The 27,074-nt window shown below is 45.5% G+C and overlaps 2 protein-coding genes across 4 annotated transcripts in view; one reads left to right on the top strand and one right to left on the bottom strand.

Moving 5' to 3' along the window:
• The window catches only part of LOC143218934 (uncharacterized), a 64,071-nt gene that overhangs the window by 21,552 nt on the left and 15,445 nt on the right, over positions 1-27,074 (bottom strand). Inside the window, exon 1 of the mRNA XM_076444586.1 lies at positions 1,932-27,074. This exon is cut by the window's right edge and continues 15,445 nt beyond it. Within this exon, the coding sequence (XP_076300701.1) occupies positions 5,948-6,277 (330 nt within the window). The 5' untranslated portion in view covers positions 6,278-27,074 and the 3' untranslated portion in view covers positions 1,932-5,947. The remainder of the gene's footprint in view (positions 1-1,931) is intronic.
• The window catches only part of LOC143218918 (uncharacterized), a 306,463-nt gene continuing 297,945 nt past the window's right edge, over positions 18,557-27,074 (top strand). For 2 of the 3 annotated variants that reach the window (XM_076444542.1, XM_076444541.1), the window contains exon 1: positions 18,558-19,040. The gene's annotated coding sequence lies outside the window, so the exon portion shown is untranslated. Of the gene's footprint in view, positions 19,041-27,074 lie in introns of all 3 variants that reach the window. The other variant, XM_076444540.1, reaches the window with a different exon arrangement.

The following is a 27,074-nucleotide window of genomic DNA, read 5'->3' as shown; positions in this document are numbered from 1 at the left end:
TAGAACATGCCTCGGGTCTAGCTAGTTTCAGCGCATTCCAATTAGGACTTAATTCCGATGGTTAGACCTAGCATGCACTCCATTAGGCGTTAACCTAGACCCAAATCACGTGTTACGCGAATCACTCGCCAGGTGTTTAAACACCTCTTGAAACTACCGATCTTTAAGGTCCTGTCCGTTCACGCGTGGGAGAAGGTCCTCGGCTAGGACCAGGTCTAAAAAGGTTGAGTTTGATTGAATTGCGCTTGAGACTCCAAGTGGTCGTCCAGCTTGATTAATATTACTCCGGACTATGCTAAGTAGACGATCTTTATGCAAAATAAAGAATGTTTGCATTGATTGCAGGACACAGGAGCCAAATGAAAATTGTACTCTTCTTTTAATTATCCTATTAAGCTAAAACTAATACGTTGATGTCCTTAAATATCTTTGGAATATCCATTACTTTAATCTACAAATATCCGTTCTTGTCGTAAATGCATAAAATCCGCAGTCTAATGATAAGATTAATTAGAAACCGTGTTAAGGTTAGATCTAGACCATGGACCAATGTAATATTCCCACTTCCAAGAATTTAAATGAATAATCGTCAGTGCAACTGCTGGTTTCCGGTGCCAGAGGAAAAAATTCGGAACTATTCGGCGAAGTCATCCAGCAGAACGGGCGGACGACTTAATATTTCGGAACGAGTTCGTGTTAAGAGATTGGCCCCAGTCTTTTGCGCGGTACTGTATATTCTTCCGCGTGTAGAACGTTGTACTTGTATCTATGGCTCCGTGTGCAGGAACTGTTGCGAAACGTTCCGCGTCTGAGCACGGTAATGTAAGTTTGAGCGCGGGAACTGTGTACAACCTCCACGCACACCCTTCCTTTCCTCCGCGCCGCCCGTTTTCGTAGAGCGTCGCGACGCTCGCTGCTCACTGGGACCGTAGTTCGCGAAAGGATCTGTTTTGCCCGTGCGACGCCGGCGCAATAAGAACAATTATGATAATAATTGAATGGTTAACGGTGGCGCGTAGCAAGAAATTCCGACGAACTTCGCCGACTGTCGCTAATACTTTGGTTATTAGATTGTAGTCAGCGCCGAAGACGACAATGATGTAACTTGTCGCGAGCGCGAAGGGCTCCCGGCTAATGGAAAATATCGAATCGAGTTGTTTCGACTTTATTCCGCCCCTCGCTTTCCTGCCCCGGCGCCGTTCTATTTAATTAAACACTCCCGGGGAAAATTTTAATACGATCTAGTCGGCCGTTATTGTTCCACCATTTTTATCTTGCGATTCTTCTCGATTCTCCAACAGTCTTTCGGTGAAGAAATTTGTGCTCCTAGATTAAAATATATTAGCATTTTAGTTATGCGTTTAGTGGACCTGTTACGATCTTTATTTACTATTTTTGTCAATTTTGTCTGGAGGAAAATTGAGAAAATTGTGCTCCTGGGTTAAAATATATTAGCATTTTATTTTTGCGTTTACAGGATCTGTTAAATCTTTATTCATTGTTTCTCTCAATTTTGTGACAGTCTGAATAAAAATGGAAAAAATTGTGCTCCCGGTGTGAAACCGATAAACGTTTTAATTATGCGTGAAACCAGCACGTAGCTGCAATTAGCATTTTCGTGTGTACATGCGAAAGCGTGTAAATTACGATCGTCACGTAAGAGATTTGTCAAGGTGGCGTTATCGGGCGCAGTCGCCGCGACGGAATTCCTCGGGCGCAATAAAGGGGACTCGCGATTAGCAATGGAAAGTCAAACGGTGAAAAGTGACAGGCTCCTTTGTGCTCTCGAGCCCCGAATGCGTGGATTACACAGGCGTATTGGCGCGACCGTGGCATGCGATTGAATGCTGTGCACAATTCGATATGTGATCCGCTACCTATCGCTCTGGATAATCACAGTAGCAACGTGTAATTGATGGAGGCGCGCTTACCATTCGCATACACGTGATCCTTGCCGATGATCTTCAAGGGTCTCCACTTTCAACGGTAATTGGAAACTCCGGCTCTCGATCTTGGGATTCTCTCTCGAGCAGTATTATTTAAACATTGATAATCTGGAAATAACGCTTGAAGACACATGATTATTCGAAATCGCGGGAATACGGTAATTAATTATACAGAACAATCACTTTAAAGTTCCCTCGCTGATGAGTAGACACTAAGTAATGGAGGTGTAACCCAAAAACGCGACGTATAGACGTCTACTGTGTTAAAGTCCTCGCTGTATAATTTTCTTGAATAATTGAGATGAGAATTTAGATGGCGCAGTCGCGAGGTTTGATCGGACAACCTGGAGAAATCATAGATTCAATCGGAACACCGAAAAACTTTCCAATAAAATGTCACCGTCAGTGCCTAAGTGCATATTAATTTGTAAACATCGTCAACCTAATAATAATTCCGACCCAGATTGATCCGCAGTCCGGCTAGACAGAGCTCCTAATGAAATTACACTGTTATCGATGGTTGCACGATTTTCCAGACGTCGATGTCCCCATTAAGAATTTAACTGGATCAGGATAGTGAATACGCATTTAGCCGCTACTGTTTCAGTAAACGTCGAAAGTGGGTTGCGTCCCTGCCTCCGCCCCTTTACAACCCTGATCCCTGTTGCGCCGTATCGAAATCGTCATCTGTTAACTTTTAACGAATCGAGTTTTTGCCAATCGCCTTCAGCTAGGGGACTAACTGTAATCTCTGCCTTTGACGGACGATCTCGAGTCGCCCGAGAGCCAATTTACATACACGTTTATCGCAAAACAACTTACTTCGCCGTCTAACAACTTCGGCTAACTACGGTCGCAAGTTCCGCGCCGGCTCTTCGGTAAACCCGAAGAAAAAAGCACCGCCTTCCTCCCCCGATTTTCCCGGATTTGACGAACCGATGTGAAACAGGAATTGTTTTAAATGAAACACAAGGAATGAGACGATGAAAGAGGTATTCGGAATCGGCGACAGTGTGTTGATCGCAGACGTAATTAATGTGGCTGACCTTGCCGGAACGTCTCCGCTAGACTGTAGAAGAGGGCCGGGAGTCCATTATCGTCGCGCGAACTTAAATGAATTATCTCCGGAGCCGCGGGTTACCTTTATAGGCTGTTGAAGGGTTGGGGAGGAGGAGGTGGTTGGGGGGCAGCAGCGTTCTAACTGCGGGGGAGGCACGGAATAATTCCGAAAGATGCAAAACCCGGAAAAGTTCGTAAAACTGACGTTCCGGTAATTAGATTCAACGGGCGCAAAAGGGCAACCGCGAGGCTTGACAGCGGCGAACTTGCTCCGATCCATTTCAATGAGCGATTATAAAATCCGTCTACGCCGTGTACAGAAAGTTCCGCGCGAGCGCTCCTCGCTACCCGTATTTTGCAATTACTATTTTCATTTACATAGCGCCCCGCCTACCCCAATCCGCCGCCGGCCCCTCCCTCCGAACCGTCGTTCAATTGCTAATCAAAATTTAAGAACCTCGCTCAATTTGTTACCAACAAAATGTTTAACGTAACAATACCACGCGCACTCAATTTAATCAGTCCCTACCAGTATCCGTCGCATATTTTTCAACAATTCAAAGAGTAAATTAAGCGAACAATACCCGATTCGATAGTTTACTAGAACAATATACATTGTGCCAACTTCCAGCTCGTTATCTTACCCGGAACGTAACCCCGTCAGTTCGTATAATGGAGGGTTTGTTCTAAATTCCCTGTTCAACGATGTGAAATCGTTTCATTTCGACGGAACAGTGGAGTCAACTTCATTGAAACAGCGAAATGAATCGAATCCGACCGATTTAATTCGAACATTCTACAATCTGGATTACCGGGTCTCCATTTTCCCCCGAGTTGAATCGAGAAGAACAATTTCATCGACTCGTCTCGAAACAATAATTCGTCGCGCAGTTTTGCGTCGTGATAATCGAAGATTACAGAGGGCAACTTTTTGGCCAATTGATTCGCTTTGTTTTCGAGGAGTGTGGGGGGTGGGGTGGGGGACGGAATCGTAGTCGTCAGGGATTCGAGAGAGGAAGCGCGAGCAGGCTTCCCTCACTTGTTCCCACGGTGTTCGACAAACTATCACCAAAGAAGTTTTAAAGCTGACCGAAAGTACCGACATCGGCAGATGAATGACTAGCGACTTTTCTCTGCCGCCGGCTGCCCGAACTTCTGCGCTGCTATGCATGAGAGCCAACCCCCTTTCTGCATTCCCCTCCACCCACGACTCCTTCCAATAAAACGAAAAAGCCGGGGCACCGTGTTTTATCGGGATATCACCGATGATCGAATTCTTCGGTTTACCTTTGATACGACCGGAATATTTATGCGCGAAAGTTAGCGGCACGGCTGGCCCTGGAATCCTAAGCGATCGTCGGCGAAAGCCCCGGAACAATCGGTAATGACTCGATATAATTTTCTGCGACTCTTCTGGCGTATTTGCATACAAGCATTTTTAAGATATTTCGAAAATTGTAAAAGTTACAGAAGTGTGCAGATTAGTTCGCTAGTTGAAAGACGAATTAATTGATGACAAACTGTTAATCGGTGACGCAGGATTTTTGAATAGATCGCGTGCTTTCAGAAGCGAGAAATTGATGAAACATCTATTCAAGAGCGCGACGGAAATTGATGTCTCGGTGCATAAATAGGAAGTCCATAAATTGAAATATAATCATCGGAGACTAACTTCCAATAGTATGTCAAAGCTGGCGCTCGAGTAAGATCAGATGGAAATAAGTGCCGGAAAATCATATGGAATTAATAAAGAGGGATTCGTGACGTGGTAAATCGATTCACGGATGGCGAATGTCAAGCGAAATTCAAAAAGTCGCCGGGCTGACCCCGATGCGAGAAATGCTCTTTGCTGTGGACAAATCGCCCGTGGAATAGAGAAATTCGCGGGGACGACGCGCGAAAATCCGCGTTTCCTCTCTGGAATATCTTATGGCCTGACTTTGTTGCCATCTTGGACGCGGACGAATGCCCCCGGACGATACCTAAAGTCTTCTAAATTTATAAGACTTTATTCCCAAGATCTGTGTCCGTGTGTCTGAAAAATACAAATAAATGCAATTTAGACAAATGTCTTGGGCGTTCGCAGAAGATTTACAAATAAATAAAATCTTTTCTTTTTATCCTGGCACACAGGCTGTTGCAACTTCTGCAATTTTTGAGATATCCCAACAATGTTTGTGCGTAAATATGTCGGAAGGCTCATAGAAAATTAACAAGTAGAACAAATTCGAGGTTCCCGAATGGCAAGAAAATGCACACACCCTAAAGTAGCTTGTGACATTTTACGTTTCAACTAGTGCTAATCGGCAAACTGTTCTAAATTTAGAGATATTAGAAAAATTGTTGTACGTAAATATGCCGGAAGGCTCACAGAAAATTAACAAGTAGAACAAATTCGAGGTTCCCGAATGGCAAGAAAACGCACACACCCTGAAGTCGCTTGTGACATTTTACGTTTCAACTAGTGCTAATCGGCAAACTGTTCTAAATTTGGAGATATCGGAAAAATTGTTGTACGTGAATATGCCAGAAGGCTCACAGAAAATTGGTGGATAAAAAGAGTTGGGGTCTGCGAATTGGTAAAAAAATGCACACCGACCGAAGTTGTATCGTGTTCGGGGGCCGGGATCATCGAACAAGAAATAAGGTGCGCCCGAAGGAACGTAATCCCGTGGCGAAATAAGAAAGGAGATTCAATAGCAAGGCGGAGATTCAGCGTTGAACGACAAAATGCAGGGAATTCAATTAAAAAGCCCGTAAACGGTCTGGAAGATCTCGTTGCGGAGCCCCTTACGAGCGGCCGCGCGCGCCACGGCGGCCTGCATACGTTCAAAGAAAACTGTACGCACGCGGGAACAAATTGCTTTTTGCGAGGCGACGTCGTCGACGTCGTCGTCGGGCGGGCGGGCGGCAGCGACGGCGCACACTTTGCGTGTGCCCGTTCATAAAACATGTATAATAAATACGGTTCCCGCGTCGCTGCGCTTGCGTGTGTTCAGGGCACCGCGGCGGGCGGCGGTGGGAGCTTTTGGATCGATCCCTTCAGCTTTATCTGTACTCCGCTGCCGCTCGCTCTGCTGTTGCTGCCGGCCCGAGAGCCAAGGGTCCTTCATTTGTACAGGCTGGTCATCCTTTGTAAATGAATGCCGGCGCATCCACAGACGGATGGCTTTTCTTACTTCGCCTAGCTTTGTTACGGTATCCAAAGCTTGCGGAAGCTTGATACGAATCTGCAACTCTTCGATAGCCGAGCACTGTGCTTTTGCGACCATTGCCAACCAGATCACCGTTACCCTAGCCTCGGAAAATTGTTTTTACGATTCACTTGGAAAAGTCCGACCCATTTTCATGAAAGCCGATTGTAAATAAATTATTAGAATTCGAACATTTCGACCACCTGGTCGATACTTCGAGGCAGAAACAAAATTTGTAACGAAGGGGACACAGTCCAACCGCGCTCGCCGATTTTGATGAAATTTACATGGGAGATAGCTCTCGGGAAAATGTTCGACACGTATTTTTTTTTCGTCGACAGTCGTCCGGCGTTGAAGGGGTGAAAACAGCCCTCAAAATCGGGGTTTGAAAATATACAATTTTTTCGGATATTTCCGGCACTAGATGGTCCGGCAGGAAAACTGTATTCTATTGTTTCGAATCAGAAACCCGAGCACGCGAACGATTCGAAAAGAAAACTCTCTGCGTTCGAATAACACATTAAAATTCCCTAGAAATAATACGGACCATAAAATTGAATTCATATGCAACATTGACATCATATATATCCTGAAAAAATATTTGACTCGTATACTTTTATCAGCCGTCGTTCACATTCGAGGGGTGAAAGCAACCCCTGAAATTAGGGATGGAAAACATTCACTGAAATATCTCGGGAACCGATACAGATAGACGAACGCTGTAAACATCAAAATTGTATATTTTCTCGTGAGCAATCCAGCCGTGTAAAAAGATTTCGTGAAGAATTCTATTAGTTTAAACAATATCGTGAAAATTCTCGAAACGTCAGTTACGGACCTGGGAAAGTAATTTGCGGAGAAGGCATTGGGTGAAATGAACATAACGAATCACAGAAACGTTGTTCGGGGCAACGTCGACGACCAGTTCCGAGTTATAGGAACGAGAGGGAGCTGCTATTATTACGGTTTTTATTAGTCACGTCTCGAAGACCGGGCCCGCTAATTTACAGAGACGTTCAACGGAGGCGGAACTTCCAAAGAAGTTTCCCTTAACAAGCTCGCCTAGTGTTTCCTGATTTCTTGTTTCCGCGCGCATTTACAAAGCTACCTGCCGGAAGAATATTACTATATAGCGGCGTAGACAGTCCGGAGGGCACGTATGCAACGTCAGCGTGTCGCTGCGAGAAAAATGTGTGCGGGATCGAACGAAGAAAAAAATCCCGGCGACACATTCGCGACAATAACATTCCCCGTGCCCGGCACTGTAATTCATAATGAAGCGAACAACCGAGCGGCGGGGTTAATGAATGTTATTCAATTTCGTTCGCGATGCAGATTTCTCGAAATGTAAATTTATTATTCGCCGCTGCAGGGGGAAGAATGTTACCCGACGCTAATGAAAAATGTACTCCCCCCACCTCTCGGGCCCGAGTAAACTTGCAAAATTCTGCAAAACTTCCCGGTTTCGTGTTTCCTGATCTAACAGAAATGGATATTTAAATTACGGCAAGATAAACGGCTCGGTAAATTCGAAGGTAACGTTGAAAATTTTTAAAGCAAACCCCCCACTCCTCGAACCAGCACTGTAATGGCCAACGGGGAGAGGAATTTTCGAATTTTCGAAGTTCGTTGTTCGCGGGTAAAATCAATCTGTTTCTTTCGAGTTCGGTTGATTCGACACGGCTCGATGCACACGGGAATACTTTTCACTGAGACTTCTGCATATATCTTCCAGTCATTTAACAAAGACGTTGCCGGGCTTTAATTTCTGAATATGTATCTTTTATTCGTTCGCGATTGATATTATTTTGAAAAATTTAAGAGGTTAGGTCTAAGAGCATGATGCATTTCCCCGTTGGGCAACGCCGATGCTTTAATTGGCCCGTTCATTAATAACCTGTTAAGTCCGTCGCGTCAATTTATTTATTCTTATAGTTTTTTGTTTGTGCGCCGGTTTCTTTTTGTCAGAGGGTGCTAGGTTCCATAAATCCCTGCACCCCCGAGCACTCCCTCGCAAATGACTCTCTTCCCATGGCAATTCGAAAACCCATTAAATTTCAAGTTAATCCCGCAGTCTCCCGGGACGATATTAGACTGTCAGTGTAACGTGTATAATGGACGACGGGCAGGAACGACGAATCCTTGTATCCTTGATCCTGAACGAAGCCAAAGCTGCATCTGCACGCGTCCACCCTCCACCTCCTCGTTTGGATGTAAGCACTGTGCCCGGTGAGCACAGACACAATTAACAATTATTCGAAAGACACACGTGAACTCGACTCGAAATCCCGGTCAAACGTGGTAGAGATATTAATAGCTGCAGGAATTAGTAATCTATCATCTTCTTAATGAGATGGCAATATCGTTTAAATTCTTCCCCGTTTCCCGTCACTCTCTCCTACTCCATAAAATTATTCTCCTCCTTCCACCTGCTCAATGGAACTGATGTAATTAATAATTTTAAGTGTGTCGATGTATACTTCACTGTTTTCACATGAAATACACTTTGAAAGGTATTTTTTGCCCATAATTATGACAGTGGTCTAATTATTTTAATTAATTCAATGTAATTTATCATTATCATTATTTGAAACAGTTTTTCAATTATTACATTTCAAATGTACGAGAAATTTAAAAAAAGGATTAAATAATTGAAAGATAAGTCACAAACCCACAATTTCTTCGGTGCCAAACTATAAGAAGTCTTTCCGAATCTAAATCGAGTCATGTAAACGAATATTGAACGGGGTTTGTTCATTTACTAAAGAAGCCCCGTGTGGAACGTAATGTCGATTAATTTTATTCGTTATTTATCGAAACGATTTATAGGAGATCGAGCTTGATGTAATTTTACTTTTGCATAAATTTAAATTTACCGAAGTCCATTAAACATTGTGAATTATTGAAATCCTCACCTCCTTTCAGATATATTTTCAGTTGGCAGCAATACCGGAAATTGTTTTAATTAAACGCTGCACAATTATTTCGCAGATGAAATTAGTTTTTCAATCAACGGGACTCGTCGCGAAAATCACAAAATTAAGAGATCATTTCAAGAAGGTAATATCGACTAACGTTTAGGGAATCCGGATAAACAATTTTATGCAGATATGGTAATTCGATTCGAAGTTACGACGCGCGAAAGTTCAATTAGAAGGATTTAGTGGGGACATATTTGAAGGGTGGTGTTACCCCTTAGCCCCAAGCCGGTCATAAAAGAAGGGCACAACGTGTCCCGTACATTAGACTCTCCTCTCGCACTAACCCGCGAAGTTTCATAAAAATTGTGATGAGCTCATCGCCGGTGAGATAACCGGAAGTAAAAGCGCGGGTGGCGGAGGTTGGAAGGCGGCACGAACGGAACGCGATTATTAAAAGCGGCCGGGCAGACCCGACGGCCTGTCCCTTTTGTTCTCATCGTGTAGAATCGCGCGGGCCAGTTAAAATAACGGCTTATAGGATCGTTAATGTTTCGAATCCCTCGGCTAAGGGATTTCTCGCATTTCCGCGGGGCCGCAAAACTGCGAAACTCTTTCGCGTCTTACGAGCCGCGCCGGAAATCGTTATACGGGGCCGCATTATACCCATAACGAAGATTTACGACTCGCAGGACGTCCACGGCAATATTTGCGGCGAATTTGTCATTTCGCCGCGCGCGGTTATTACTTTCTCGTTGTTGCCGTTCGCGGTGCGCGGCGCCCGACCGCCGGACTGCTATGCTAAACAAAGACAAACCGATGCATCGCCTCGTTCCGGTTAGGCGAACGGCCTCGCGCGCTGCGCTTTTTCCGATTTATCCTCCGCTGGATCCTCTACTTAACCCATTAGTCGCTTGAGCTCTCGAAAATCCGTTCTATCTCATTTTTATATTTCGGGAAAATGTTTACGTATTTCAAAGCTACCCCCATTTATGATTTTTCAGAGTCCAAGTTGAGTCAGCAGGATCCGAGTTGGATCTAAAAGATCAAAAAGAAAATTCTTTTCTAATTTTCTGGATGTTGGATTATCAATAAGTTTTAATTACGGGCACAGAGTTTAAAAATTTTGCGCGTGTTAGAATCATCCCGAAGGCTTCTCCGAGCCATATTTTGCCGCGCAAAGAAGTCTCGGAGTAAAATTTCGTCGGGCAAGTAATGAAATACATAGTTTGAAGCGATGGCGTACGTTTTCATGAATATTTTTTTCTATGTACTTACGTGTCCTGGATCCGGCAGCGAATATTACTGTATTATGGAGCGTTTTATACAGAGTACAGGACACGTTTTCTAAAAATATGAGGCAGACCGAGAGTCCTACGTAAGAATACAATTCCCAGGCTTGATCGTTGACGTCACGTTAAGGCCAGCCAATGGCTGCGACCGTCGGAACTGTCACGGGCGTAACACGTGGACAGTTTGTTGATCTGTGCGGGCCAGGCTCGCTGAATAAACTATTGGTGTCCTCATTGTGGCCAAAAGTGGAAAATCTCTCTCTCTCTCCGGTGGGTCAACAATGATTCAGCTGACGTGGATCACCGGGGCAACGATATTGATCCTCGGTGGATGGGTCTATTCCGACCCGGGGGTTTCAAAGGCTCTCCACGCCCTTCTCGTCTTCCACCAGATAAGCCCTTCGCATCCTCGGGGCACTTTAAACCGTTAGTTTCATCGAAATTCTATTCCGAATCATCCTCCGATTATTTTTCTCTTTATAAAATTTCGTAGAAAAGAGAAGTCACGAAAGACTTTCAGGGGTTAATTTTCAAGGGAGTCGAAACTTTCGCGGGTATCGTCTTACAGCCGAGCGAGTGTATGGCATCGTTTGATTTCGCCGAATCCCGGAAATATCATTATACACTGAATCCCACGTGAAACGTTTGATCCCGCGCGGGTAGGATAGCGCGCGGGCAAAATGAAGGAAGCACCTTTGACTGGATCGTCCCTGTCCCTACCCCCGCGGCCGAGCCAATCCAGCTGCGGGGGCTGGTAAACCATAAAGCATTAAAAGTAATACATAATTATTCACGGTTCATTTCGTTTTCCCATTTCCTACTCGCACAGCCGGTCTGTCAGCGGCGGCTTGTCTCGGGTGGAGGCTTGTCTCTGCGCTTTGACGGTGCATCTCGTTCCGCTCGCGAACTATCGCGAAAATAACGTGACGGAAATCCGCTCGAGCGGAAACGGCTCGTCATCCCATCGATCCAATCTACTTTGCCCCCTTCTGACCCTTTTTTGCGGCTCGAACCACTCCTGATGCAAAATCAGAATGGCCAATTTGCCGTAGCCACACCCCTGGCCGCTGTTTGCATTTGTAATTTTTTTTTTGGAATTAATTCTCTGATCTCGATCTAGGTATGTGTATTGGGATCTGACATTTTGAGTGTAAGGCTCTAAGCTTGGCGTATAGAAGTGTTAATTAAAAATATCGTTATTGAAGCTGTAATTTTTCTTACTCCGTTTCCACACTTTTCAGAAGCCGATGAGCACCTCCGTCGCCATATTAGTTAGCTATATGTATTGTCCACGCCCCATGTCAGATACCAATAGCGTGGATCACTTTTTTTTCGAATGCATCCAACGTTGCCCAACAGCTAATAAACTGCCACAAAGTGTTCGACCATTTGCCTCTCTGTGTTGAAACGTTCGAAATCTGTCAAATGTATCAAATGCGTATATTACTGCGACTGACAATGTGTCACGCACAAGGCGGGCCGCGTGTGGGATCACTTAAACTTTTCCGATATTTATGAGCACGCGAAAAAACAGTCAGCCGTGTGTGTGCTGGACAATTTTTGTCGTTTTATTATTTACTTAATACCCCACGTCATTTTTACACAGCCATGAAAATCCGAATCGCCACAATTCTTTTTCGAAGGGACGAACAATATTTGATCTGTACGGAGGGAGCGAGATAGCAAACTTATCCACACGGATTGCGAGCGTTGATAGATAAGTACTGATAGCAAACAAGCTCCGACATTGTATCGCGTACAGTGACAGCGGCGGTTTGTAGTGAAATCCATCACGCCCGGTATCAGTCAAACGCACGTGTGCTCGATGGATTTTTAAATTCATTTGTCCGGAAAATGAAGCCTCGCATGGCAAAAAGTTATTCCATCATTTCGACTTTCAACAACTTTACTGCTGAACGATTTATGTACGTCGACCCAATTACGCTACGATATACACGACACTCTGTATATTTTTCGAAATTCTCGACGCATAGTCGAACGGAAGCGTATATCCACAACGCTATAATGTTAATAACGTTTCGCTTTGAGAAATGAATTATGGAGAAATTTCTGAAGGTCATTCTAAGGTCGTTAATATGTTAGTGAAAGAAATAAACAATATAATTTATAAGTTATAAACATAAATATTCCGAAGATCATATATGTTATGACAAAAGATATTTCCTTGAAGAATTTTGTTTATAACTTTGAAGAAAATGAACAGTACAGATTTTTCTCTTGTTAGGGACATGTTAACAACGAAAGCAACGGCGCGGCGGCAGGCAAACGGTGAATGCATCGACGCATCGATGACCCAAATCGAAATTTATAAGAGTACGAGATATAAAGGTTATCAGAGAAAAATGGGGGAGCGTCGGAAGATCGTGTCTAGCCATAAGTAGCGATCCTAGATAGTGGGCGGACCACAGCCAGGCTGCATAAGATATATCCCGTCGTCCACCCCCGTACCGCCCCGCCCCCATCCCTGTACACGTATACAACCCCTGTGTATATTCCGAAGCTTTTCCTTCCCCGCGTGTTTGTACGTAGGAGCGAGCTATGATGTAGATAGTGAAATGTAGTGCGCCGAGTGCTACACACCCACGCCGACACCGGCGTCGAATTATTCGTGTGCAGATAACTCGACTTAACGACATCTAGAAGCGATACTTCAACGCACCAGCCACGGAAAATTGTGCTGATAATGCCTGCATACGTTCCTATTATTTCCCCGCCCGATTTACCACCGGATATTGTATCGAGCACCTTATGTGGAGGACGCGGATCATCGATGGCTGATCGAACTCGAATTTTGCGAATTTTTTTTCGAAAATGAGGTGATAGATTTTGATAAAAATTGGGAGGTAGTTGGGAGGGTCTTTCAGTAGTCGTCACGAATTTTTGTGACCCCAAACTCCGCCTGTGTTGATAATAGCACGTCCTTGACTGGGACTTGGAGCCCCTATCACTTAGATAAAATTTTGGGAATTTTTTTTTCGAAAATGGCATGCTGGATTTTGATAAAAATTGGGAGGTAGATGGGAGGGTCTTTCAGTAGTCGTCACGAATTTTTGTGACCCCCAATTCTGCCTGTGTATCTAAAAATTCACAAAATGCAGAAAGTATCAAAATGGCTTTCGGACGATGGATCTTTTCGAATTTTTTCCGTGGAATTTGTGTCGCACTGTCCAGGTATGCAACGCTTTCATGAAATTTGACGATTTCAGTTCCTGCCGGTTGGTAGGGTCTTCCAGGAAGTTTATTATGGCGGGCTCATGACGTTCATGGGAATTCCGATGATGTTCTAAAATATTCCGCGGCTTGAATGTTCTCGCGGAGCATTCACGGTATTATTGTAACGCATGAAATTTGAGCGGGACATTCATCATATCGCGGAGTTTCCATATTAATTCGTGAACGCCGATGAAGCATGTTAAGCGCCCCTAGTACAATAAATTCCTAATACAATCGTCGGCGTGTTACATGAACCAGTGAACCGATTAAAGTTCGTTGTACATGCGCAATATTCGCGAATTAGAACGGTTAAATGAGTGCCTCGTCAGCCTTTGCTTGATTATTAACTCGTCCAGAACGAACGCACCAGCTGGAATGTGTATAATAACACTCTAATGTCGATCCGTACGGCTGTATTTCCCGGTAATGGTAACCAAATTCTTCTTGACCCTCATCTCAATACATTCGTGCAACTTTACCTTTATTAATCCTTGATGGAGATTTGGACCATTATACTATTAGGGCAGGTGTAAGTTAGCGATCATTAAAAATTCATCGGCATCGTCAAACATGAACCTTGATCCCTGGTAATGCAATCCTAGTCTAGACAGAGGTACTAACGATAAAATCCTCATCTCAATACATTCGTGCAACTTTACCTTTATTTAGCATCTTTATGAATCCTTCATGGAGATTTGGACCATTATACTATTAGGGCAGGTGTAAGTTAGCGATCATTAAGAATTGATCGGCATCGCCAAACATGATCCTTGATCCCTGGTAAAGCAATCCTGGTCTAGACAGAGGTACTAACGATAAAACCGAATTGCCACACTTCGAAAAGTTCCCATTATTTATAACTTGTTTTTCGATGGCGTAGACCTTGGTACAGCGAGGGTCATAATAGTTATCCACCCCACTCTAATCACTCTAGGATCGTAATATGTGGCCGCTTGGGGTGGGGCGAACAGCTATCTCCTAACCGCAGCAGACCTAACCCAGACTGTGCACGTCAAGCTATAATAACCGACAAATCACTCGCATTCATAAGTAAATTTTTTAGTCTATGCCATAAATCACATCAGAAAAGCGAGAAATATTTAACAAATTAAATCTAATTTGTTTCACCGATGATATTCGGGTCGAATGTGACCCGCGGCATCGAAGTCTAGGATGTGCTCAATCATTTTAGCGACCTCCGGGGCAATAATCAATAATTTCGATAAAATTTCGCGGTGCTGTGCGTTCCGCGCGAAAAATGTGAATAGCGGACGGCGTATTGATGAACTAGCATGCATTAAAAGTCGTCGATGACGCATTGTCTCTCGTTCCGGTGAACAGACTCGTCGCACCGTAACTCCTGCCGCACCGTGTCGCCTCGTAAAGGATGTTATCAAATTCGCGGAGGAAGTTATATGCGTGTGTGTCTAAAAAGCGTTATTAGGTCGACTTTTATGACGGCGAGTGGCCCGTCGCGTCGAAGTAGAAGCAACTTCCCGGCGCGTTTTCTTTAAACTTACTTTCGGCGTGCTGGCTTGTGCAAACGTGTTCGCAAACTCGATCGGGAATTCTCAATGCACAGTAGACACATTTAAGAGGAAATTGCCGCGGCGTTCGAACCTCTTAGCGGGTCTACGTGCTCCGATGAAGCGAGCTTTTTCGAAATTATTATCGTCGGGGAGGCAACGGGTCGATGATTATCTCCGAATCGAATATTCTAGTTCGCCCCGGAACTCTTGATTAAGACTCGCGAAGAAAAAAGTGAAAACTCCACGGCCACGGAAAATCAAAATTCTCTCGCGATGTTTTCCTCATTTTCGAATTACTTACGCCAGCCGCTTTAACGTACGGAAATATTGACCGAGCGAAAAGTGGCGAGTTGTTTCGTTTACAGGAGAATTAATTCGCTGGAGGCTTCTCTGTAAATTGAAATATTTTCTACGCTGATTGCACATTGACGGTAATTTCTTTACAGAATCGAATAAAAATATGCCAGCGTTTTTATTTGACAGTTAGTTACGCCGGGCTTTAAACACACGCGTGTCCACGGTCCATGCATAAACGGATAAAAATTACACAAATTTTCGTAAACAGAGTAAAGCCAGATTTATACGGAAATGGTAATTACATTTGTTTTATTCGCGTACAATACGCGAGAGGGACTTTGTTAAAAATGCTTGTATATTCCGCACTAATTTGCGCAATGCATCTTTTTGAAAATTTCTGGTTAATTTCTATACACGAGGCTGTGTACTACAAACGATTCGTTCTCTCAGTTTCTTCGATGGATTAGGATTTTTGAGGAACGTTTGAGCTGCGGCAGACGGTGTAATTTTTGGCGAGAAACGGTCGAAATTCGCAGGCTATTTGCGGAGTCGATTCGAGTCGTTGTTTCCGGTGTTAACGAGTGGAACAGGGCTCCCGCGTTGGAGGGCACCAAAGTGTTAATTGCTTTCTCGTCACGGAACGAGGGCGGCCCTTGGGGGAAGGCGAGAGTCGTCGGAGACGCGACGAAAATTTTTTCGCCGGCAATTCGTGTGCCAGGAACAATATACTTTTCTTTCGATCCTCGTACGTTCTCACGTTCGACACGTACAACGCTGTCGTACGTACAAGCAATGACATATGTCATTGACGCGCGTTACTACACGGGGCCGGCCTAAAGTGGTTCCCACCACTCTCTCTCTCTCTCTTTCTCCCATTCTCTCCGACTCGCTCGCGCTCCATTTCGCTCTCTTTCTCACTCCCGCCGAGTCAGCCATCGGGGAAATGTTTAAACGTGTTCTCGCGCACCCTCGCAAAACCGCTCGCGAAATTGCGCCCGGGCTTCCTACGGAGAGTCGTGAAAACCCGGCCACCGTCGCCGCCGCCAACCGAGTCGTGCGAAACTTAAAAAGACAATTGCCGCCGGAGCAATATAAATGTTAAAACAACATGTCGACCGACCGTAATTTTCTTTTTAGTGCCTTCATCAACGCCCGGCGATAAAGGCCGCGAAAGATATTGTGATACTGTCCGGGGGCATGATAATATCGTCGCCTCGGCGCGCGGCGCAGACACGCCGCTTTCTGACAGATGAAAAATGGCGCGGGTCAGGCATTCGGTGACAAACGACTGGTCTAATAGGCGAATAATAATAAACGCCACGGACCTGAACCTCGTTGTTGTCTGATCATTCTCTGGAATTGGTTTCAGTTCCTTTGAAATTATAATGGTGTACCTTCAACGAACACATTTTTGTTCGAACTCGAAAACTAAGTTTTAGGCAGTGGAAAATACATGTACACCCTGCTTCTACCTTTGAAAGAGCCATCAGATTTTCACTTAGTTCGAAAACAAATTTATAATCGGTTTAGAAATGTGTTTCCACTCTACCTGGACCCCGTCGTTGCTTGATCATTCACTGGAATAGATTTTAATTCCTTTGAAAAACGGAACACATTTTTATTCGAACTCGAAAACTAAGTTTTAAGCAGTGGAAAATATATCTACACCCTGCTTTTACCTTTGAAAGAGCCATCAGATTTTCAGTTAGTTCGGAACCAATTTATAACCGGTTGAAAGAATGTGTCCACTGTACCTCTATCTTCGAACGAACAGTATCACCTAATTGTAAAATATTTGAACCCCGTTTTTGAATCCCTGAAAGAACCAATAAATTTTTGTTCGATCTGGAAAAAATATTGGACTCTATTCGCGCTGTTAAAATGGCAGTTACGGAAAAACGCACTCACGCATATTCCTTGAGATGAGTTTTTCGACCGGTCAGTAAATGTAGGTAATATTTTGGGGATGTAAAAAATTCCTCGTGAAATTTTTGGAGCGCTTCCAAAGGTCCGTAAAAAGCTAAATATATTTACGAATTCACGGATTGCGCAAACATCGTAAAAGCTTGTGTGTACTATGTTTGCTCGATTGTTCAGTATTTCGTAATTTAATAATGCTGTCCTCGTTTTATTTGCGGTGCACATGAAAAAATCGTCTGCATGGCAAATTTACGATGCGAATCGTCAAGCGAAAACAAAAATGTGTTTGATAACGTACACGTAAAGTTGTTTTCTCTTCGACACGGGAACGAACAGTTCATATCGTGATTTCAAAAGGATATTAAAAAATTGCTGGTACATAAACCATTGTGAGAAAAGCATCACCTATCTATGAGATAATTAAAACGTCAGTGCATAAAAGTTTCACAATTATTCGCGGTACGGGGAACGGTGAACACAGAAATAACACACGCATAAATAAAAATAAAACAGATGGCGCAAAAGGGTCAATAAAGGCATAAAAAATTCTATTAAATAAATGCTGTACACGGATTCTCATGCAAATTCAAATTTTCATGCACAAAACATAACACGAAAATTGGATTAAACCGCAATTCCCACTTCTGCACGATAGGAGAAAAATCGAGTTTATACCGGAACCACTGAACAATAAAAACCACTCAATTTCTATATTAATAAATAACTAACCACCACAGCGTAGAATTAGAAACCAATCGCATCGACATTTAAAAGAATTTCTAAACAAAATTTTAAATGTCGGTTGCCGCGGCCAGCGCCGGAAAACGCATGACGTGCCCACGATTTTTCTCTCGGTCGGTCACAAAGGGGCGCATCGCAACTTATTATTAACATTAAATCTCTCGACCCCGTCTCGCCCGTTCCGCCAGCCCAGGGGGTGAGAGTTGCGGGGTGCGGGGCGCGCTTTCACGTGGATACATCCTCGAGTGCGTTCCTTTTCGAAAAACTGCGCCCGCCGGAAAAGGCACTCCGGCCTTTGTTGGGATACGCTACCTTTCCCTGAAGCATTGTGCCGGCGTGATTGGGGTGGGGGGTTGGCCTGTCTGGGGGGTTGTACGCGTGCGCTCTCCTAGGGGTTGGTCGCCGCGTTGCCTGCCGGCTCTCTCTGGCCCGGCGTCATCGGCAGTTATCGGCGGACCGCGAATCTATCCTCGTCGCTTGGAACACCGCGTGGTCGACAGTGTCGCCGGCGAGATGTAACGCGCTTCTCCTCTGATCATCCTAAACGTTGAACATCCTAATAGTCGAACAGATATACATATATCTCTCTCCATCCCCCGGTCCGGTACGCTAACCTTTTTTTCGTCGAACGTGATTCAGAGAGGACAAAGCGTCCTCCGTGTGACGGATAGACCTTGGTAGCCTCGCCGTGAATCCTTGGATAGTTGGATAGTAGATCCTTGGATAGAGCTCTCGGGCCAGACCAGTGCTGTGTGTGTCCCTGTTGTACCAGGATCTTGTATTTCTTTCGACTCATCTGCTCCAAGGTGGTGACAAAGTCTCCTTGCAGTCCGTGGAGGAACTACCTTGTACAACTAGAGTTTCGGTCGCTATGCAACGACACCGGGTGATGGGCTCCTCTGGAATCAAGGTAGGAGCGGTTTTTTTTCGGGTGGTAAATTGTGGGTTTGTGGGTAGTTTTGGGGTGGGACTGTCGCGGAGGATTGTGTGACAGGCGTGCTGCGCTTTGTTTGAAATTTGGCGCAATTAGAATCGTGGGGCCGAGTGCGTCGTAGTGATGGGATGATCAGGTAGCTAACAATCCGATAGTCCATTGTGTTTTCAGTTTTGTTCGGAGAGTGGGTAGACGTAGTCGGTATCAGTATCAGCGATGGACACAACTATGTTCATTTTGATATTGCGTTGGCAGGCGATCGTTCATTGTCTATTGTCATGAACAGAGTAGCTAGGCTGGATAGTAAACGGTGGTTATATCTAGGGTCCTTCAACCACATAGGATTCGATTGTTAGCTTCTCTCTTGCAATCTAGTAGTCCTTTTTTTCTTTTTCCTTCCCTATGGGATTTTCTTCCTCTCTATCGCAATTCGGGATGTCGACAAGGCCCGGTTTCATCAATTCGCTTGTCAACACATCTTGCTCGAGGTAGGCCACAACGTGTTCTTCGCTTAATGCAATCTAGTAGTCCTAGGATCTACATAAAATGATCATAAAAATATTGATACCTGGAGTACCTGAGCTATAGTAAACAGGGTAGCTAGATGACAGGTGGAAATTCTTTGAAATTGGACCCAATCCAGGATACGTGGTCTCCGGGTTGTGACAGGTGTGGATTCCTTAAAATTTGAACTTCCGAGGATAATGAGCTGGCTAGCAATCGGCTAATAGCCTAGCAAAAGGTAGATAAATCTAGAGTCCTTCATCATTGTCTTCCTGGTAACTTGGTGGACGTGGTACGACAATCGACAGTACAATTAGTCTCCTTCAATTTCCACAAAGAAGTTGCAGCCATTCAACAAAGTTGCAGCAAGTAGCGTCTTCCTCACAGTTTGTGTGACACACGTAGAATCTAATTGTCGCTACGATAAGATATCAATAGCAACTCGGGGACCACTCATTGTCCAAGTTAGCAACTCGCTACAATTAGGGTACCGCGATGCCAGACGATTCGCCTGTCAAGAATGAAAGAGGCAGTTGTACCGGGTAGTAGCTTAATTGTCTCTTTTTATTTTCAAGAGGGTCTCGGTTGCTAGGCTGTGTAGCAGATGGAGGCTAGATCCTCGAGCATTCTTAATCACGACGGTTAATCTCAGCGGCGGAATGACTTTAACCTTCGCGGCGACCCTTGAACCCGCCTCTGCCGCGCGCTATTGTTTACGCGGCCAATCTAAGCAAATTGAATGTCCAATTGCGACCCGTTCTCTCTCTCTCGCTCTCCTAGTCTCTCTCTCTCTCTCTCTCTCTCTCTCTATTCCGCTTTCTCTCTTTCTCTCGCACAGCTAGCTGTGGAGAAACTTTTTCTCTCTCGAGGGTTCCGCGCCACGCGGCTTCCCTTTCGACGGGAGCCTATTCGCGGAACGGCTCGGTGTAATCTCGCGGAAAAGGCCTTCCCATTGTGCGTTTATTATCGCGGGAGCGCCTTTCATGAGATTGCATCGGGCTCCGTTTTTGCCCGCAAACACTCGCGCTCGGAACACACCGTACCAGCAAACTCGACCTTGTTTTCGAGCTGTTCCGCAGATTCTGAGCTCGTTTGCGATCCCCGCGTACCTGCGGATGTATCCCCTCCCGCCGAGACGCCATTCCGTGTTTTCGCAAATCTGTTTGTTCTTTGTCGTCTGATCGGACGTGTCCTGTCCCGCGTGCTTCTGGGTTAGCTCTGTCCCCCGCAATGGACTGTCAGCGTTTCTAAAGATGAACTACAAAGAACTTTCTCAGCGTTTAGTTTGAAATAGTGAGTAGATTAGTCCTAGGTACTCGTGACGTGGTGGAGGTGAACGCAAGGTGCTATGTAGGTCGTCTATAGTGTCGGAGGCTCTTCTAAACATGCACTAGCCTGGGTGCAATGACCTAGGATCGAGTCTACCGTAGATTCCGCAAACATGTCCGAGGCCCTAGTATCGAGACATTTGTATCAAATTACCTAATCGACTAGCTCGTAATCACTGACGAGGTAAATCAAGTCTTTGCAAATAAAGGAGCAGGTCTCGGCAAGGTTGGAATCTGAGCAAAGTGTATGATTCGAGCAAAGTTCAATAAATTTTCAATGAGTTTCGCGAGTTGTAAATTTTCTGTTACCTGGCAGCACGGTTGTAGACAATGATAAGCCTCGATTACATTCGTAGCGTGCGGTTTGGGGAACATTGGGGGCGCCTATTTCGTCGGTATCTTTCGCAGAGTAAAGTCTGCGCGCACGAGCCCGCGCGAATCTATTAAGGGAATTTCGGGTGACAGCATACTCGCAGCACACACGGTCGTCGTCGGTCTCTCGTCAAACGAGTCGCCTCGAAGACCGGCTTGTAAACGTGAAACAGCATTGTTCTCGGCGAAGCGCTAATTATGAAGGTTAATATTTGCGAGCGTTCTAGCGGACTACCCGGTAAACGCTAATGTTTCGACCATGTTTCTGGTTTACACGGGTGCCGCGTGTGCAGTCGAACGAAGCATAGTTTGCGAAATATAGCCGAGTTTGTGGCATCGGTATGGCTGATATTACAGTCGGTAATGTACTGGCCATCCCGTACCGGCGCGCCGGTATTTCTCAAAACTTTGAAGCGGTTCGCGGTTATAGTTGAATTGCTTCATTAGATCTTACTTGTACGAAACTAACGCGATGCGTTTCCGATTCCTTACGGCCTCTTTAATAACGCGACGCGCGATAGATCGTACCACCCACCAACAAAAGACTTCCCAACGAATGAGAATAAATTATTTTTAATTGCTTGACTTTTCTGTGCTGGCTCTTTTTCTATACGTTCCTCGTAATATTTTCTAAATTTGTGGCAAATGTCAGCAAGTGGATATTTCGAGTTGAATTTATTTCTATATATTCCTCGAGGCCCTGTCTAAATCTGTACCAAATTTGAAAAATGCATGTCAAGCCGTTCACCAATTAAAAATTCCCAAGCAGCGCATCCTCTCGAAGAGGTCGACCCCCAACTTTTTTTCGAAGCGTCAGAAAAAATTGATTTTCGGTTGACGAATGTGGTTTTCTTCGCCCAGTAGTGGATCCGGACGTGGCTTGTCTCGGTTTCGTCGAGCAGACGTCGACCCACGTGTTCCTCGGCTCGTTCTTCGTTTTTTCCCTCGGGGCTTCTAAAATCGTGCGCGGGAGAGACACGAGTGAGACGTTAATTAGAAACGAAATAGAGGGGAACGGGTCCCGTCGGTGGGAAGGAACCGGGATCGCGGCGAGGGGAGCGTTTCCGGTCGGTGGAATGAACTTTCGTTGCGAATTCAAGTTTTCAAGTAATTTTCGTCGTTGAAAAGAGCGCTCGAGTCGGTTCGTTGGTCGGCGCTCGATGTAGCGTGAACGGTGATCGTAGCCTGGTGAAATTAGTCCTTGAAAAACATTAGCATTTATTAATATTCATCGCGGATTGCTCATTAAGCGCCCTTCTTAAACACCCCGCGCCAGGGCAACGTGTATGTCCGGACGTTATTACGAAGTTCTATATAATTTCCTGTTACTTGTTGCGTGTCGAGTGAATTTTCCGGAATAAAATGAAAAAACAGGAATCGAGCCGATCGATGATTAAACTGGATGAGTATTTACGTTTCGCTGGCGTCGCTTCGAGTCGAAGGGTACGGATAAATAATTCTCGTAATTATTTCGCGATTTCACCATTGCGCTGTGAAATCGTTTGACGTTTCCCTCGCCCTCAATTAAAATTTTAGGGAAGACGAGAAACTGTTTAATTTATTTGTCAAAAAAGAAAAGAGCGACAGGAGGTTCCCATCGTTTAGCGACTTTTATTCGACATTAATCGCGAGTTGGCTCGGTCCGCGCATTAATGAAAAAGTATTTAGTTCGGAGTTCGCCTGTTTTAAACGGGGTCCGATATTTCAATTGAAACCGAAAAACTTGCCTATATTCCGCGGCCCGGCCATTAATTGGCTGGCTTTACTTCATTCGTTTCGATCGTAGCCCTGCTACATTTTCCGACAGAGATTTATCTACGTTGAATAAATGCGCATTAATACAAAGCGGTCCCTACATAATGAAGTTATTTCATTCTGATGCCGAAGAATAGAATCGTACTTTCCTGTACAGTATCATGAAGTCTCGGCGTATAGAAAAAGTACCGCGCACTCGATAGTGAACATTTTTTAGCTCGCCAGTTCGTTCTGTACAATTTGCCGACGTTTTAATAAACATTCAAATGTGATAATATTGGATTAAGTCTCCATCAGCTGCAACAATGGGCCGACTAAAAATTGGCTCATTCAAACCCTTAATTGAAATTTTATGAAAATGTTGTCATTTTCATTTTTAAACAAGAGGCCCACAGGATTGAAAAATGATGTTATCGTTTAATTACGAAAACTAATCGGTGTAAAAATGCTCAAAGAGGACACACCTTGAAACTGGTGTGGTGAATTTCCAGAAAATCAAGTCTCTCGTGGGGAATCGTTCGCGCGTCTCGGGCGAGGTCTGTCGAAAATCTCGAGTTGCCTGCGAACGACGGGGAGAGCAAATCCCGGCTCGACAACAGCAATCAAGCAAGAACGCAAATAGTTCACCGAGGGTATCCGGTTCAAAGTCCGCAAATTTAAGGGCACGGGACCGCGGCGTCGAATAAAGCTAGCCATCCAGTGGCTATTGGCGTAGCACGCGCAGGATTGCGATTGCTGGGACGCCGCGCCGGCATCGAGCAACCAGGCAGGCAGGCAGGCAAGCAAGGAAGGAAGGAAGGAAGCAAGGTTGCCGCGCCGGCAGACATTGACCCCCGAGACTCGAGAGAGGGTGTTTTGGAGGAAGGTTGTCGAAGAGAAAGGTGGCAGGGACGCAGTCGGAGGGCCGGGGCAAGGGGTTAGAAAGGAAAGAAGAGAGTTCAGAAGCATCCAACCCTTTCCCTTCCTCGCGAAATTTCCCTCTTCTTTTCTTTGCCCTTGCAAGCCTCTTTTCTGCTGCTGCACTAGACCACTCCAGGTCCTATCCTCTCTTTCTCTTCCTTCGTCTTCTTTCTCAGCCCAGGACCGTCTCTAACCCCCACGTATCCATATTTAGCGATCCACACCCCCTCTTTCATTAAGGACGTTAATGATGGTTACCGGCGTCGTTACGTGTCCGCCTAGTCGCGAGAGAAACCGCTCGCCGGTTAATTTAGCCGTGGCTCCACTGTGTACGCCGCCGCCCCGGCATGTTGTTGATGTTATTAAAGTTACGGGGGCAAAGGTGTGTTCAATTAGCAGTCGATATGTTGGATCAACACGTGTCGGGACGGTTTGTTCGCGCGGAATTTAATGGAGACTGTCGGCGCAACGGAGATAAATTTCGAACGTGTCTGTCGGCTCCGCTAGAAACTGCTCCGCGCTTTGGCGGTTCCTTGGAAATTCATCTTCGGTAGATTTCAGAGACCGTACCGCGCACAAGCTCGGCCTTCGGCCAGACACGTTCCGAAATTCGACTCGACTTTCTCGTCGTCTACCGGGAAACGGTTCCGTTCTTTTTACGTCGAGAAAAATACAACGAAAGTGGAGGCTATAGGCGATAGATCCCGGTAAATCGCGTGTCAAAATACCTCGCCGTTCTCTTAGGAAAAAATCTGAAAAAGTGTGGTCAAATTTTGAAATTTTATTTCGTGTTTCCGGGATATTCAACCAAAAATTTTTGTAGTGGCTAAAGGTCGGAATTTTTGATAACTTTTTTGAAAAATACCGGGTGAAGATCGAAAATTCGATTTTCCGGTGTGGCTACCCTACCCACCGGGGTAGAGGGTTGAAACTTGGCACAGATAATACCACGGCGATAGGCTATCGAATGCCTCATCGGTGGTTTAATTAAAAAGCCCGAAGCCGTAAGTGTATGCCGCAGTTTATAACAAAAGCGGGGCGGGCGGGGGTTGTATTGTTTCGTGTTTTCGATAAAATTCCCCGTAAGTGGCACCTTTCCCGTCGTATTTCAGCGACCCTCTGATATTCCGCGGCACCTGCGCGTTCAACATACATATATCGGGGACAGGATTTGACTACATTATTTCGGTATCCGTATCTCGATCCCCCTTCAATCCCTGGCCTCATCTCTCGCCGCAGATTTCTTTCGCCGGCAATTTTCTGCATAAATATCCCTTTCGCCGGCAGTCGCAGGGTCAATGTCTGGCTGGGTGTGTGCGTCGGTCTTGGTTTTTCCCTGGCAGATACACACAGATGCGAGAGAGAGACACGCCGTGTCGGGTCGGGCTAGCGCAGAGTTGGCTGGATCTCTCGCGGAGCCGGGCGCAAGGTGTTGGATTTCTCACAACGTGTTCCGGCGAGAGACACGGCGATACGTGTGCTCGCAGCATCGCGGAAACCAGAAAAACGACGGGCCAGGTTTATCCAGGGGGGATAGTGTGACGGTGGAATAAAGCCATCGCTGTGAAACGAGTTCCGGCAGTGTGTTCACGATGAACAGACCCCCGAAAATTTAATAACTGGATCAGATGATCGAGAATACCCTCGGACAAAATTAAACCATCAGCCCACGGGTGTGTATCGACGGGGAACCTTACGGGGGCGATGAATCGTTGTTCGGGGAAAATTTAATAAGCAGAGTATCGCGGTTGCCTCTTACGTTGTCTGCAACGATACACCACGCATCCGGCCAAATCGAATTTTACGCGGCTGCCTCGAGAGGTCAGACGGTAACATAACTGTGTACGTTGCTCCGCAGCAAGGAGATGCGCCATCGGATCGGGCACTTTCCGCAAATGTAATACCGATCGCGGCGTATAAATCGTGATTACACGTCTCGGCGTGTTTACAGACACGTACGACCGGTGGGAGGGCCATCGAACAAAATGGCACCGCGAGAACCTGCATATAAATTACGGGACACCGCTGCCGTAAATATCCGATATCGTTTCCGTTTTACGCGATCCGAGAATCATTGACCATTATCGTAATCCAGACGACGACGATGGACCGCGAAGTGCGAATGGTTCGCCATTATAATTTACACATGGCTGATAACAAGTTAGAGACTCGCGAGAAGGGTAGATCGTTTGTGGGCTATTTTTCCGGCGAACGGAAATACCTTGTCTCGTCGCTAGCTTCCTCCCTGAATAACTCCGACTGTCTGTCACGGATTTCATGGGTAGATCTGTTCGGGGATGCAAATAGCTGCCAGGTAGAATCGAGTAGAATTTGCCTGGGAATTATTTTTGATGGTGGATTTATTTTCTCGTGGCTCGTGTCACAGGCCATTTGCCCATTTTAATTTCCTCGATGGGGATCTATCGGAGGAATACGCCATTGTCACCGGTAGAATCTTTTACAACCCCCCGGCCAGGGAGAGGCAACGGGTGTCGCAGAAAATTCTTGACAGGATCTTTGGTTCGCTACAAAGTGAGAACGACGCGCGCGCCCTCACACACACACACACACACTGTCCCCTCCCAGTGCGAATCTAAGGAAAGCTAAAAGTAGCTGCGATGAGAGGGCTCCCGAGCCGCGAGATTCTTCTGTCGATCAGTCAACCGGAATTCGAGAGCAAGAACATTTTTCGTCCCCGTTCTTTGTGCGCAGTATTTTCAAGCGAGGTAGAACAGCACACGGGGACTCGCGATTCGCGCGGCAACGTCTTTCTCCCCGGAACGAACGAACGAACGAACGAACGAACCACCCCCTACTCTTCTAGAACGCATTCCTCGCGAGCTGAAATCCTCAACTGTTGCTCTCGCTCGTGTCCCCTGTTCGATCGGCTTCCGTTCACGTGGAAAACGCACGCTCACTGCGAAAAACCCCATTACCCGAGGCCCGGCGCAGGAAAAACCGGTCTTTCGAATCGGCATCGATCGACCATCGATTAATTCCTCTTTCTAATGGCCGATCGATTACCGATGCTCCACCGGGAAGAGGTATTTTGACTGTGCTCGCCGACTCCGAGCGTTTTTTCAAAACCGGAGCACCGCTACGCTGCTAAATGAACAGCTTTCATTTCTCGAAAAAATATTTTTCCACCGGC

Source organism: Lasioglossum baleicum, chromosome 20 (assembly GCF_051020765.1).
Source record: "Lasioglossum baleicum chromosome 20, iyLasBale1, whole genome shotgun sequence".
Taxonomy (NCBI): Eukaryota; Metazoa; Arthropoda; class Insecta; order Hymenoptera; family Halictidae; genus Lasioglossum; species Lasioglossum baleicum.
Note: the sequence above shows the minus strand (reverse complement) of the source record. Positions and strands in the feature narration are given on the sequence as shown.